Source organism: Camelus dromedarius, chromosome 4 (genome assembly GCF_036321535.1).
Source record: "Camelus dromedarius isolate mCamDro1 chromosome 4, mCamDro1.pat, whole genome shotgun sequence".
NCBI lineage: Eukaryota > Metazoa > Chordata > Mammalia > Artiodactyla > Camelidae > Camelus > Camelus dromedarius.
The window spans coordinates 90000285-90013808 of record NC_087439.1 but is presented as its reverse complement, the minus strand read 5'-3'; the positions used below and the strand labels follow the sequence as shown (position 1 = coordinate 90013808).

The following is a 13524-nucleotide window of genomic DNA, read 5'->3' as shown; positions in this document are numbered from 1 at the left end:
GAGACAAGGTGGTCTGGATTATGCTGCAGTAATGACCAGCTCCTAAATACTAGTATATTAGAATAATTGAGACACTGGGAAGCTTGTCCCTTCTGGGTCACCTGCAGGCTCTGCTCCATGTCTGCACATTCACATATTCAGATAGCATTGCTGTGGTGGAAAGAGAATGTCCAAAGCTTCTCTCAGACGTGATTCATTTCCACTCACTTCCCCTTGACCAGAGCAAGTTACGTGGCTGCACGTAACTTCCAAGTGGTTTGACAAGTACCATCCTACCACGTGTCTGGAAAGAAGAGAAATAGATTATTTGTAAACAGCAGCTGGTAGCTATCACAGGCTGCTGAACACCGTCTTGTTTTATTTTTTTAATGTCGTTTTTTATTCTTACTCCCATATCTACAACAGACCATTTATTTCCCCAAATTGTACATAGTGCAGCATGGCTGTGCAATTGTGTATTCACTTCATTCTGCTATTCAGTTAATCAGTATGGGTACCTTTTTTAAGTATTCCCTTTTTAAGTGTTCCTTGTGTCTCTTTTTTTTATCCTGACCTTTGCTCAGTCAGATGAAAGTTCAAGCTTCCTCATCTTTGGGAGGAAGAGAATGTTAAGGGGAGACATGAAGTGATGTGAAAATGACTCCATTGTTTCTTATGACTAAATTAAAACCACTTTTAAAAACAATTTAGAGTTTGCCAGATAACTTGTTACTTGCTCCTTTCAGTAAGCGGCACATCTGCTGCACAGTTGCGCACTTGGACTTTTCGCTCAGAGCGCTGCGCACACACTCTTCCACTTGCAGTGCCGCTCTGGTCATGCTGGGAAGGCTGGTCTGGCCCAGCAGGTCTTGGGGCTGAGAGGCAGGGTTTACAGTGCTGTGTTAAATAGTGATGTGGCTGCCTTGGTCTAAAGAGGAACAGAGGCTACTCTTTTCTAGGTAGAAGTCATGCACGTTGGATTCTTAGTAGTCTGTGTTAAATTCTTTCTTGGACCAACAAAGTAATATTTTATACACTGTGTAATTTTCTCTGCATTATATATTTCTTGCTTTAGTCATGAGATGTGACATTTTGTTCAAAAGTCACTTAATAAACATTGAAAACCTATAAGGTGTTAGCTGCCATAGATTATTTCATATCCTTAACTGAGGGTTTGGTTTAATCCTTCTGTCCCTCAGTATTGAGGGAGTCTGATGTTCCACACCACTTTTTACAAATGCTTTCTCAGTCTCTGAGTGCTTTCCAAGAAGAGTATCAGTGTGACTAAAAAGACTAATACATACAGATGCTTCTTCAATAATTGAACAGCCAATTTTAACATCATATATGGAAGGCTATTGTTTTTGCCTTTTGTTGTTTTGTTTTGTTGGTATAAAACAAGAAGGTTTCTTTTTAGATTAAAAGGAAATGTGTGATTTTCTTCTATTTTTCTCATATACCATGTCCAAAACCTTAAGCTGTTTATTTTGACCTGTATTTAATCAGAGATAGAAATACTAAGAGATAGAAATACTAGCATGGGTGGGAAAAATTTAGTAACTGTAGATATAGGCCTTTTATTTGAGCTCCTAGGTGTAGCTGTGGGGTTTCAGATTTAGGGAGCTGGATACCTGGACTCAGTCTCATCTTTCCTGCCTGAGGGCTGTGTAATTTGGGGCAAGCCTCATTTCCACAACTTTAAAATGGAAGTATGCCTGCCTTGGGTGTCTTTTGAGGGTTAAGCTGGATAATGTTTTTAAAAAATTAATACAATGCTTATCACATAACACACCTTTAAAATTACTTACTCTGTTGTCATCTTAGTAAGTTTTTACCCAAGTGTTTTATGAAAGTCGGTGTCATTCCTGAAGTACTCAGTGTTGCATCACTGATCTGTTACTAATCACTTACTTACTTTCATTATCTCGCTGTTTATACTCCTCCCCCAATTGCTTTGTGAAAGGAGGCAAAAGTAAATTGAGCTGAAAGGCTCTCTTTTGGGGGAGGGGGCATCTTTTACTATGGTTTTGATTACATTCAATCCTTCTGCCTTTTTTTCTTTACACAATATACTATTGTGTAAGCATTGTGGTTTACTCAGCATCCTCAGTGTGCCCAAATTGTTGAACATACAGTTTTGGCTTTTGCCTTACTGCTTCTAAGCCTAACAGCCTCTTACTGCAAGCTATTTTAATAGATCTAAAACAGAATCTAGATCCTTCTACAAAGGCATTTAAGCCCTGGCCTGTACTTTTCAGCCTTGTTTCCTAATGTATCTCTGTGCTCAGGGAAATTCATGTCACTTGCCAGGTACCATGTGGATTTCCTGATTTCCTGCCTCTACCTTTGTCTGTGCTGCTTTTGACCAGAACGCTCTTTTTCCTCAGCTTTTCATTCTTCAGGGCGTGGCTTAAATGCCATGTGGTCTATAAATCTGTATTTTCCTGCTAAGAGTAATTTCTCTCTTTGTTGTTCAACTTCATAGCACCTGGAAGATCACTTTGTTTTATGAAATTCTGACCTCTTTTAGGACAGGGACACAGTTTAGTGTGTCATCAGTATTTATGTGCCCTGTGGTAACTTGCATATACTTGAGTTGAGAAATGTTGAAATGAGTAACTTGGTACAGTGCTTCTCGAACTCTAGTAGATCCAATACTCTCACTTTACAATGTGTATCATATAATGTAAATATCTTTATTATGATGTCCCTCCTAAAGTATCTTGAATTAAGTGTATAAAATGCCTGCCTACACAGTTGAGAAACATCAATATAATGTATGAGCACTTTACAAAGGTAAAAATAAACAAGTAAAAGGAAAACAATTGATAACAAAATACCGTTATCTCAGTAGGTCAATTCTTTGGTACGCTGACACCAGATGACACAGTTTTCAGATGCTTGCATCTGTATTTGAAGTTTTTGAATGTGACAGCTGCAGTAACAGACTTAAGTCCCATAAGCAACATTTTCATTATAAACTTTTTCAAAATGATGCACGACTCTTTGTAAAGCTACAAAAAACAAATACAATCTTTTGTTGATTCCTATGCATTCCTGGAAAATTTAATATATTAAAAAATCATGCAAAACAAATCTAAGCTGAGAATTTATAAGTCTCTTTGCCCCTTATGTCATTACCAGATTTTAAATGTTTTCATAAGATCTTCAGATATTACCAAGGTTATTTGAAATATGTGGGTCATGGGACAGTCCTCACTCTGTCTGACGGTTCTGTGTTATGTTACATCTTCTACTTATAGTCCTTACCTGCTAAATGCCAATAGCACCACTATTCCCCAACGTGTGTTTTCCAAATACTCCCTGGAGGAGGAACCACTATTTAAAAAACAGTAAAATACTGCTTTATAAGATAAATAAGGAGGTTTAAATTACATATTTATTTGGGCTAGCATTTCACTATAACTGAACATAGTAACATTAGTCAAACTAATCAGCTTCTCTTTTGTGACTGAAAATAGAAACAGGTACATTTTATAGAGAACATTAGTGCATTTTTTGTTTAAAGTGGTTTAAATGAACTTTTCACCTTAATTATTGAAAATCAGGGTCTTATTTACAACATGCATTTTATAGCATTATAAACAAAGCATTTAATTTTTTGGAAGACAAACCTAATGTTTTTGTGTATATAAAATTTAAAAAAATAAAAGTGTATGTCTGTATATACCTGCACAAATAAATATGGAGATATAAATAAGTACCAGATCGTTTATATTTGGTAATATGTTCATGTATTTAAGTTGTAAGTATGTCTGGCATAGATACTAATTTCAGACAAAATTCAAGATCATTAATACAAGGAGTTAACTATTAGCTGCTTGTAACTAGCCACTTTCCTCATTTTGCTTAAGACTAGGATAAGAATGTGCTCTTTGATACAAGGTTTGATATCCTCTGGACTAAAGATGATTTCTAATCCTTTGGAATACCAAGGATTTTACTAAAGAGCAGTAAAAGTAAAGTATCAAGAAGGGACACGCACTACAATTTGCCTAAAAGTCAGCAAGAACCATTTGAGACTTGCTTTCAAGTCAGTCTTGAAAGCACCTGACTCATAGCTGATTATGGTTGGTTCTGTTGGCATCGTGGGTTTCTTTTACGTGAGTTGGCCCACATAAGCTTGGTAAGCAGGGAAATGATGTCAGTGTGATGTGGGAGTAGTGTCAGTTCATGGGCAGTTTTCCTCATAGTGTTAATATATGAACTGAATTTGGGACAGACACTTCAATTAAAGAGAAAGGTTTGGTAATCTATGAAGATCTTATGAAAAATTTGGAAATTTTGCAGAAATGATTTAAAGAAATCATTTAGTGCAAAAAATAGCTAGTGCATTGGCTCCCAGAACCACCACACTTTGCACTGTTGAACACTCTCAGGAAGCTCGAAACCATTTAATTCTGTTTTTATAAAGAAAGAAAATGACAAAATTGTATTTTTTTGTTGAAGCTGGTCCTAAAAGAAAATGTTTTTTAAAATTTATACTTAAAGGAGAAAGTACAAACATAAGACTCAAATGAGTGGACCGTGATTATTGGTATAGATGCTAGTGGAGGTTTAATCTTTTATTTTAATTGATGTTTTTGTTAGGACTTTCATTACAAAGTAACATAGATCTCTGTGTCCATTTGTATTTTCATCATTAATCCAGTTATTTTTAGTGGGTGATTTTACAGAGCATGAGTTTGTTTGTTGTTGTTGTTGTTGTTGTTGTTGTTGTTGTTGTTGTTGTTGTTGTTTTTTAGGAACACCCATAGGGTGATATAGAAGCTCCTGAACATGTGTTTCCCCCCATCCACACCCTTCTACTCACCCACCCAACTCTCCTTGAGCTATAATTCACTAAATGGGCTCATTCTGGTGTTACTTTACTGTGTTATTCGTGCAGATTTAATTGTAGGGGGTATAAATTTTATGGATCTTAAAGAGATTATGCTTTTTAATAAAAAATTAATATTGAGCAATAAGGTTTGATAAATGAGGGAGTTGGTAAAATGAATGAAGAAGAGGCATCAAGACTCGTTTAGTGCTGAATGCTGTTACGTTCTCATTGGCTCTTTTAATCGGGCATTATTATTTTATGGTTATTTACTTTACAGTATTCTGAGCATTAATACTTTATAAATGGTCATAATAAAATAAAGTCCCACCTTGGGAGGTTCCATTTTGTTACTTACGATAACCATCTGGTTCCCTACTCCTCTTGTAAGCCAGAGGTTGGAAAACTACGACCTATGGGCCAAATCCAGCCTGCTGCCTGCTTTTGTAAATAAAAATTTGGTTGGAAACTAGCAGTGCCCGTTTGTTTATGTGCTATTTATACCTGCTTTTGTGACACACAGTACCACCCATACAGCTAGAAATATTTACTGTCCTTTACAGAAAATTTATTAAGATTGTGCCAAACAATAGGCAGAAGGACAGTAATGATCAGTACTTTATAATGTTCAAAACTGTATTTTAACCAGGCCTCAGTGAGAATACCACACTTAACAGTTTTAGGAAAGGGCAAATCAGATCAGTATGAACATTGTTGGATTTAAGCCAGTTTTGTGAGCCTCACTTTCTAAGATAATTAATATTGTTTCCTCCCTCCCTTTCTTTCTCCTTCTTTCCTTTTTTTATTTGTAATTTGATATTGAGAGTTTACCTGCTAAATTCTTTAGTTCCTTGAAGGTGTTAGTAAGGACATGAAAGACATAAGAGTGGATGTGGGTAGATACAAGATTAGATACATTTTAGGACCAGAGAACAGACTGTTTGGGTGAAGATCAGGACTTCTGCCTCCACAGCAGGCTCGACGTTAGGTTAAATGTTGGTCAATTTCTGTTGCTAAAGAGACTTACTTAGAACTATATTGTGGCTTTTTTTTTTTTTTTTAAGAGGATTGACATTTGAATACTTAACCTGCTTGAACGTTATCACAAAGTTGTCTATCTTTGAATGGATAAGGTTTTCTTTTAATATGATTTTAAATTTTCAAGGAATACAGCAAGGAATATTTTAAATTTTATAGTGAAATGAATTAGAAATTGTGATTCAGTTAAAAATTAATTTATAGCAAACTTTACAAAAATAAGAATGTAGAGAACTTAAACGACATAGTATGTAAGTATTGTTGCATGGATAGTAAATTGTGAACCTACGCACAGAACATGATACCTTCCTTTTTAAAAACCAACTATGAATTGACTTGAATATTTATTCATCTCATTTCTATTAAAATAAAAAAGTAGAACTCTGTTACTAGACATATAACAAAAACAAAAGCAACTCCTAGAAATTAAATCTCTTGAATAAAAACTCATGGGATAAAACAAAATTTCAGTCTGCAGTGTAAGACTATCTAGGAAAAATAAAAACTAAATCATAGTATATAAAAATCTTAACAAAGCTCAGCTTGGTTATACCCACAGAAAATGTATACTCTGAAAAAAAATTACTGAAGTGAAGACTAAGACACATGAAAAACTAAGCTATAGTTTTTTCAGTAGATCTGTTTTAGTTAAGTCTTTAGAAAATTCTATTCTGTTATGGATTAGACGCTTAAAAATGAAAATGAAATTGTGGACCCAGGAACTATTTACTTTCATTGCAAAGCTAATTTCATATCTTCTTTCAAGAATGCAGTATTGAATTCTTCTGCAAAAATTGGAGAAAACAATAAAGATATTGCGCCTAGAAACCTTAGATCATCTTTTTGGAGAGATGGTGGAAATATATGATAATAACTGAATGGCATCCTTATGGATTCAGTTAGAGTTATATGAAGTTTTCAGTGACTTATTTCTAAATTCCTTTGAGATGTTTTCAGAATGAAAGCCTTAAAAAAATTTAACCAAGTAAACAGCTTTGGTAGTAATGAAACTTTGTTATTTTCATTAGAATATGCTCTTTTATGTTACTTACGTGAAGAATGGATGTTGGTCCTGAATTACATACTTTGCATCTGTTACATTAATATCTCACCTCTATAACACCAGCTTTCCGGGTATATATTCTTGCATGCTTTCTTTGCTCCTGTAAATCTCATGTAACCTTTGCCAGAGGTTAAAAATCTAACAACTGAAACCTGTTTCTACATGTCCCTCAAACTTGCTTTTAAAACAGTGCTGGCAAAACGATTTGATTTTATAAATATAACCCAACCATGTATCAGTGGTGCATTTTTTTTTAATATGTTTGGAATATTATGTGGTAAATTCTTATCTCTCTTTAGGACTTGGCTTTTGGTGTACTTTCTATTGATCAGTGCTTTAAATTCTTAGCAAATATCACCCTATTAATAGATTTCATATAAGTTCATTTACTGTTTAGTGCTTTTAATGATTTACTCTGTAAAATCAGTTTGAGAATTGATTTTATCTGCTTCTGTATTTCCTGTGCTAACTTGAATTATAATGTGTAAATTGGGAATCAGTATCATTGTAGGGACCACAGATTGTCTTTTCTGTAAGCCTTTTAAGTCTTTAGAGTTACATTGTCTAATAAGAATAGTGTTTATATTTAAAGTCTGGATTTGCTTTTTGCAAAAATGCAGCGTGTTTGAAATGTCTACAGTAAAATTGCTGAAAAATTTATTATTGCTTAAGCAACTGTAACATTGCTTTACAGTTACAGCAACTGGTTATAAACAGCTCAGCTCCTGGGTATTGAGGGGGCTGGTTCTAAGAGGTAATTTCCTTGGCCAGATTATTTGATAGAATAATAATTTAATTATAGAAATATTTGGGGAAAGGGTAGGGTCAATAATGAAGGAGTGGGAGGCTTTTTTTTTTTAATGAAAAAGAATTTCACTTTCAGTGTTGTATTTGCATCTCGTTTTCCTGATAGATTTCTGTTTTGATTTTCTGCTGACAGGTCACATTTAGGGCAGGCAAAACATAAGGGATATAGCCCTCCTGAGAGTAGAAAATCTAATTCTAAGGCACCCAAAGTGCAGTCTAATACTACTTCTGAACTGTCAAGGGGACACCTTTCTAAAAGGTAAATCTTCACGTTGCTTATACATTTTTCAAAGCAGAATTACTTGCATTTGAATTATTGCATAATTTTGAAACTTACCAGGTTATCCCAAAATGTTATGATACCTATTTTCATTATTCTCTGGGTGTAGAATTTCAGGATTAACAATTGCATAGTCTTCATAGTGACGTCCATGCAGCATACCCTAGACAGTGCAGCCGTTCTTGCTTAGAGAGCTGTTTCTCCTTTTGCCTAACAAACCATTATAGGCATCTGAAATGCCATTTTAAATTCATTTTTCTTAGTTTATTGTTGTCAGAGCCACAGATCAGTGTTCTCTTAAGATCTAATTGGTGGGAATCTTTGGAGAGGACTGTAACTATAGATACTTGATACTACAGTATAAAACTTTCTAACCTTCATTTTGAAAGTGTATATGTTAATATTTATTTCAAGCTTTGACAAAGTGTTTGTGAATAGCCCCTCGATATTCTAGTTTCAACTGGTTCTGAACTGCTAAGTAAGCATTCTTTTTCTTGTAATCCTAATTCTTGTTTTGTGATTAGGCATGTTAATGTCATTAATCTTTAGGCAAAAGAATTAACCTGATCTTCCACTGTTTTACTATCCAGAGTGTCACACCTGCTTCCCCCGCTGGCAATTTTGAACCATTTGAAAGCCTATGTTTATTTAGTGCTGGACTTACCAGGAAAACTTTTGCACTTAAAAAAAACCAAAAACCTTATTTCCACAGATTTGAGAAGTTATAAATAAGTATTATATGACAGATTTAATGATGGCAGGCTGATACTAACTCTCTTCTTATCTGACCTCTTAGAAGCTGCAGTTCATCATCTGCTGTCATAGTCCCACAACCAGAGGATCCAGACAGAGCCAACACTTCAGAAAGGCAGAAAACGGGGCAGGTGCCTAAGAAAGACAGTTCTCGAGGAGTGAAACGCAGTGCTAGTCCAGACTACAACAGGACCAATTCTCCTAGCTCTGCAAAAAAACCAAAAGCACTTCAGCATACTGAATCTCCCTCAGAAACGAATAAGCCACATAGTAAGTCAAAGAAGAGACATTTAGACCAGGAGCAACAACTGAAATCTGCACAATCGCCATCAACAAGCAAGGCTCATACCAGAAAGAGTGGGGCCAGTGCTGGTTCACGGAGTCAGAAAAGAAAGAGGACAGAGAGTTCTTGTATAAAGAGTGGTTCTGTGTCTGAATCAACTGGTGCCGAAGAGAGATCTGCAAAACCTACCAAGCTGGCTTCAAAATCAGCCGCCTCGGCCAAAGCTGGGTGTAGCACCATCACTGATTCTTCTTCTGCTGCCTCTACTTCCTCCTCATCTTCTGCTGTAGCCTCGGCCTCCTCCACGGTTCCACCAGGTGCCAGGGTGAAACAAGGAAAAGACCAGAACAAGGCCAGGCGTTCCCGTTCAGCGTCCAGTCCCAGTCCCAGAAGAAGCAGCAGGGAAAAGGAACAGAGTAAAACTGGTGGCTCTTCAAAATTTGATTGGGCTGCTCGTTTCAGCCCTAAAGTTAGCCTTCCTAAAACCAAACTGTCTCTTCCAGGGTCTTCTAAGTCAGAGACATCAAAACCTGGACCTTCTGGATTACAGGCCAAATTAGCAAGTAAGTTTACTGGAAAGGTCTTTTTTTTTTTTTTTTTTTTTTTTAAATGATATTTCTCTTGTCAAAGGGATCTGGTTTCAGGGTAGTCAGGTTTTTATTTTTTTCAGTGTGTGGCAGTTTTGAATTTATTACTATACTTCTCTCTGTACATAGCAGAATATAATAATTGATATACCACATTTAATTTCATGGAGACAGATAAGGAATGCTCCCACCTTCTTGTTAAATCGTCATGATTTAGTTTCTGTATCTTTCTTTATCTCTGCGGCATTTGTTACTTAGTTCCTAATGTCAGAGTGGGGGCAGCAAGTTCTATAACCAGGTACAAAATGATTCTAGTCAAGAGTTGGTCATGACCACAATTGGAGATCAAATATTCTTTTTTGATATTATACAGTCTTGATGTATGGAAGCACTGAGTAAAGTTATTAGAATAAATCTGCCCTAGTGTAAATTAAATTTTATTCACATGTAATATTTTATGGCCATAAAGGAGCTTAGCCTAAAGATGAATACCTCTTATGTTCCAGAGCACTGGGCTCTGGGTCCCAGGTAAATGGGAAAGAATATTGCCTCTTGAAGCTTGTAGTGGGGTAGAAAGAACTAATGTTTGAGAATAAAACACCCAAGCAAAGAAACAAAATAGACAGCCATCTTTGATGCACTTCTCTTCCTCTTTTTTCCAAAAAAAAACTTCTTCAGGAAGTCACATGTTCATTTCGTTGGAACTGATTAGAAGCAGCAGTGACCCTCTTTAATTACATGATTGCTGTAATGCTGACGTGTGTGTTTTCTATTTTGAGAAATCTAAAAACCACAAATAAAATAATACAGCACTTATCTGTGATTTTTAAAACATTTAATTTTTCTAATATTTAACCAGGAATCTTGTTTCTGACCATCTTTTCTTCTTTTAAGTCTTCATAGAAAATTTCAGACCTGTGTTTTGATAGGGTTAGAACATTTTTTGGTTATTAGAAGATTTTGTATAGTGTCTACTAGTATTCTTGTCAACGTTTAGCTAATACTAAAGCAGCCTAACCTAATGATGAATCAGAGCTGTTAGCTCTGTTTAGTTTAACCCTACAATCTATAAACTACTTTTAGTTGATTCAACGTTAGCTAAACTTTGACAAGAATACTAGTAGACATTAGTATAAAATTTTACACTTAATCTGTATGATAGGGTTGTTGTGAAGGTAACATCTTTTACTCTTAGATTGTAGACTTTGTTCTGTTTAGTATTTTAAATATCTAGTACATCTGTATAAAATCTTTTGATTTTGAAGCTGCAGGTACTGGATGAAAGTTAAGATTGATATCTTGAAGTCAAAAGAAATATAAGGCTGGGTAAAAAGGGACAGCTATTTGTCTGTTGGTCCTGACAAGGTTTTCTTGACAACTGGAGTTATCTCTGCTCTTTATACCTCTCCCTCGGTCTCCTTTTAAGTGAAGTAAAAGCTTGTGTGCATTGTGTTTGTGTGCTTGTGTGTCACCTTGTAGTAGCTGTGTGACCCCACAGCCATGAGCAGGTTGAGTTTGCAGCACATTCCATGGGAATCACTCCTCCCCTTCAAGTCTACCTCATTTGAAGAGCTCATGTCTTTCAACTTTTATTTCTAGGAGGGTCCAGGGACAGGTGAGGAAACTTTATTCTTGAGTGTTGCATCCTCAGCTCTTCTCAGAAATCAGCTTTCTTTTCATACAGTCTGTTAATGTGATCTTTACAAGAAAACCCAGCCCTACCAGAGGCTGATTGGCATGGATTCCTTGGTTGTGAGGTTGCTCTCAAACAGGAAGCACCAAGAGTTTTGCTGCTACCCCTGTGCCACAGTGAAACCAGTCCATATATGCTGTTAAACTCCTTGTGCACATGGTCACAAACTGACTTGGTAGTTTAAAACTCACTTTAGTTATTTTTCTCATTTTCACAAAATCTGAGTGTGTTCTGTGGTCGCTGATTAACACTTTTCCATTTTCATTGCCGCCACCCTAGTTCTAAGCTCTAATTATAGCCTAAGTTGTTGAAATAAGAGAAAGGAACCGGCATTTTTTCTAGCATCTAAAAAGTGCCAGGTGTTTTACCTATGCAGTCACGTTTGATTTTCAAAAAAATCTGTGTTTGATGATAGTTATAAAGGCCATTTATTCCGAGGAGGTGAAATAACTTGCCTGAGTAACATGCCTCCTAAGTGACAGGATTTAAAGATGAGGGTATGTGCAACTTTGAGGTTTTGTTTTCTTTACTGTGCCACTTGCTTTACCCATGTCAATTCTTTGTGTTTTACTTTCACAACATATTTGGGTCATTAAGGATGTTAAGACCTCAGAGGAGATGAAGTTTTATTTGATCATTCTTTACTGGTATTGATTCATCTTTAGGCATGAACACTGCGTGAACGCCGGGGTTCATGTCGTACCATTCACCATGTATTTGCTTCTTTACAAATAAGTGAAAAACATTTTGAAACAAAATTGTGGCAGATATTTACAGTGCTTGCAAAGTGCCTGATGACCTGTGAATAGTTGCCATGGATCATCTCATTTACTCCCCATGGGCCCTGTGTGGCAGGTGCTCTTATCCCCATCATACAGATAAGGAAACTCAGGGTCAGTGAGGTCAGGTTACTGGTCCAAGGTCACAGAACTAAGTGATAGAGCCAAGAGTCAAACCCAGGCCATGTGATTCCAGAAATTAGTTGTAAGAACAGGATGCAGAGGATTGAGTAGGTTGAGTGAGCTCAGTCTAGGAAGGCTTCCTGAAGTCACACAAGGCAGGTTGAATTTTAGTAGGCATGGTTAAATGTGTCACTTCAGGAAAGAGTTTATAAGAAGCAGTGCTGCACTGTATCAGTACTTGGTAATGTTATTTAAGAATGTAGAGGCAAAATGAGGGGTCTTAGAGGAATCTCTAGGTTTCAAGTACTGGACTTTTGTGGGGTGGAGCTCTTAATATAGAGCTCAAAGTGCTAGATTTAAATCCTAGTTCTGCCATTTTATCAGCTGGTGACTGTAGGAAAGGTGGCAACCTTTTCATTGTAAAATGGGCGTAATCACTATTTAAGGAATGAGAGAATATGTGAGGAGACTTAGCTTAGTGCTTGTAGTACATAGGGTGCACCACTAAGTTTAGGGTGCATAGCTGAAGTTGAGTATCTTAAGACAAAACATATTCCAAGCAGTATTTTGAGAATAAAGGATTGTTACAAATCCTAGCCATTGATCAGTTTAAGGTGTAGCTTATCCTTAGATTTGGAAGACCTTGATAAAAAGTTCTGTTATCTCCTGATAGTTTTGTGAGGTTGGGCAAATCATTGAACTCTAGTCATGATAGCAACCTAATCCCTAATCTTATTTGCAAAATGATAATACTCATTTTTGTGAAGCATAAATGAAAGAATGTATAGGAAGACAACTTTGTAAAATTAGTACCATATAAACATAAAGTGGTGGATTGAGAGTTGTCATGTATTTGAAGGGCTTTTGTATGCGTCAGGAATTAGTTTGATTTCTTTTAATAACTTTAATCTAGGGGCAGAATTAGACTCAGTGGATAGAAGAGGTGGATTTCTTTTCTTTTTTCTTTTTTTTTTGTGGAGGGAGGTAATTAGATTTACTTGTTTATTTATTCTTAGAGGAAGTACTGGGGATTGAACCCAGGACCTCATGCATGTTAAGCATGCTCTCTACCACTTGAGCTATCTACTTCCCCTGCAAAAAGTAGATTTCTGTTGAGTACATTTCAGGGGAAGGAAGTCTGTAAATTAACTAAAAAATGGAGTAGACCACTTTGTGGTATAGAAAGCATTGCAAATTGGATAGATGATTTGTTTTCTTCAACTTTTAGGAATCATTGAACCTGTTAATTAGAAAGTGATATGTTTCTTCAGTTATAGACTCATTCTAAGATATGATTGG

At 36.0% G+C, this 13524-nt stretch overlaps 1 protein-coding gene across 15 annotated transcripts in view; it reads left to right on the top strand.

Annotated features, from left to right (window-relative positions):
* Nucleotides 1-13524, top strand: part of TRIP12 (thyroid hormone receptor interactor 12) — a 131173-nt gene that overhangs the window by 43335 nt on the left and 74314 nt on the right. For 8 of the 15 annotated variants that reach the window (XM_031452335.2, XM_031452333.2, XM_031452331.2 and 5 more), the window contains exons 3-4: nt 7861-7986; nt 8804-9606. In XM_031452335.2, coding sequence (XP_031308195.1) covers nt 7861-7986; nt 8804-9606 — 929 coding nt within the window. The remainder of the gene's footprint in view (nt 1-7860; nt 7987-8803; nt 9607-13524) is intronic. The other 7 variants (XM_031452341.2, XM_031452340.2, XM_031452338.2 and 4 more) reach the window with 2 other exon arrangements.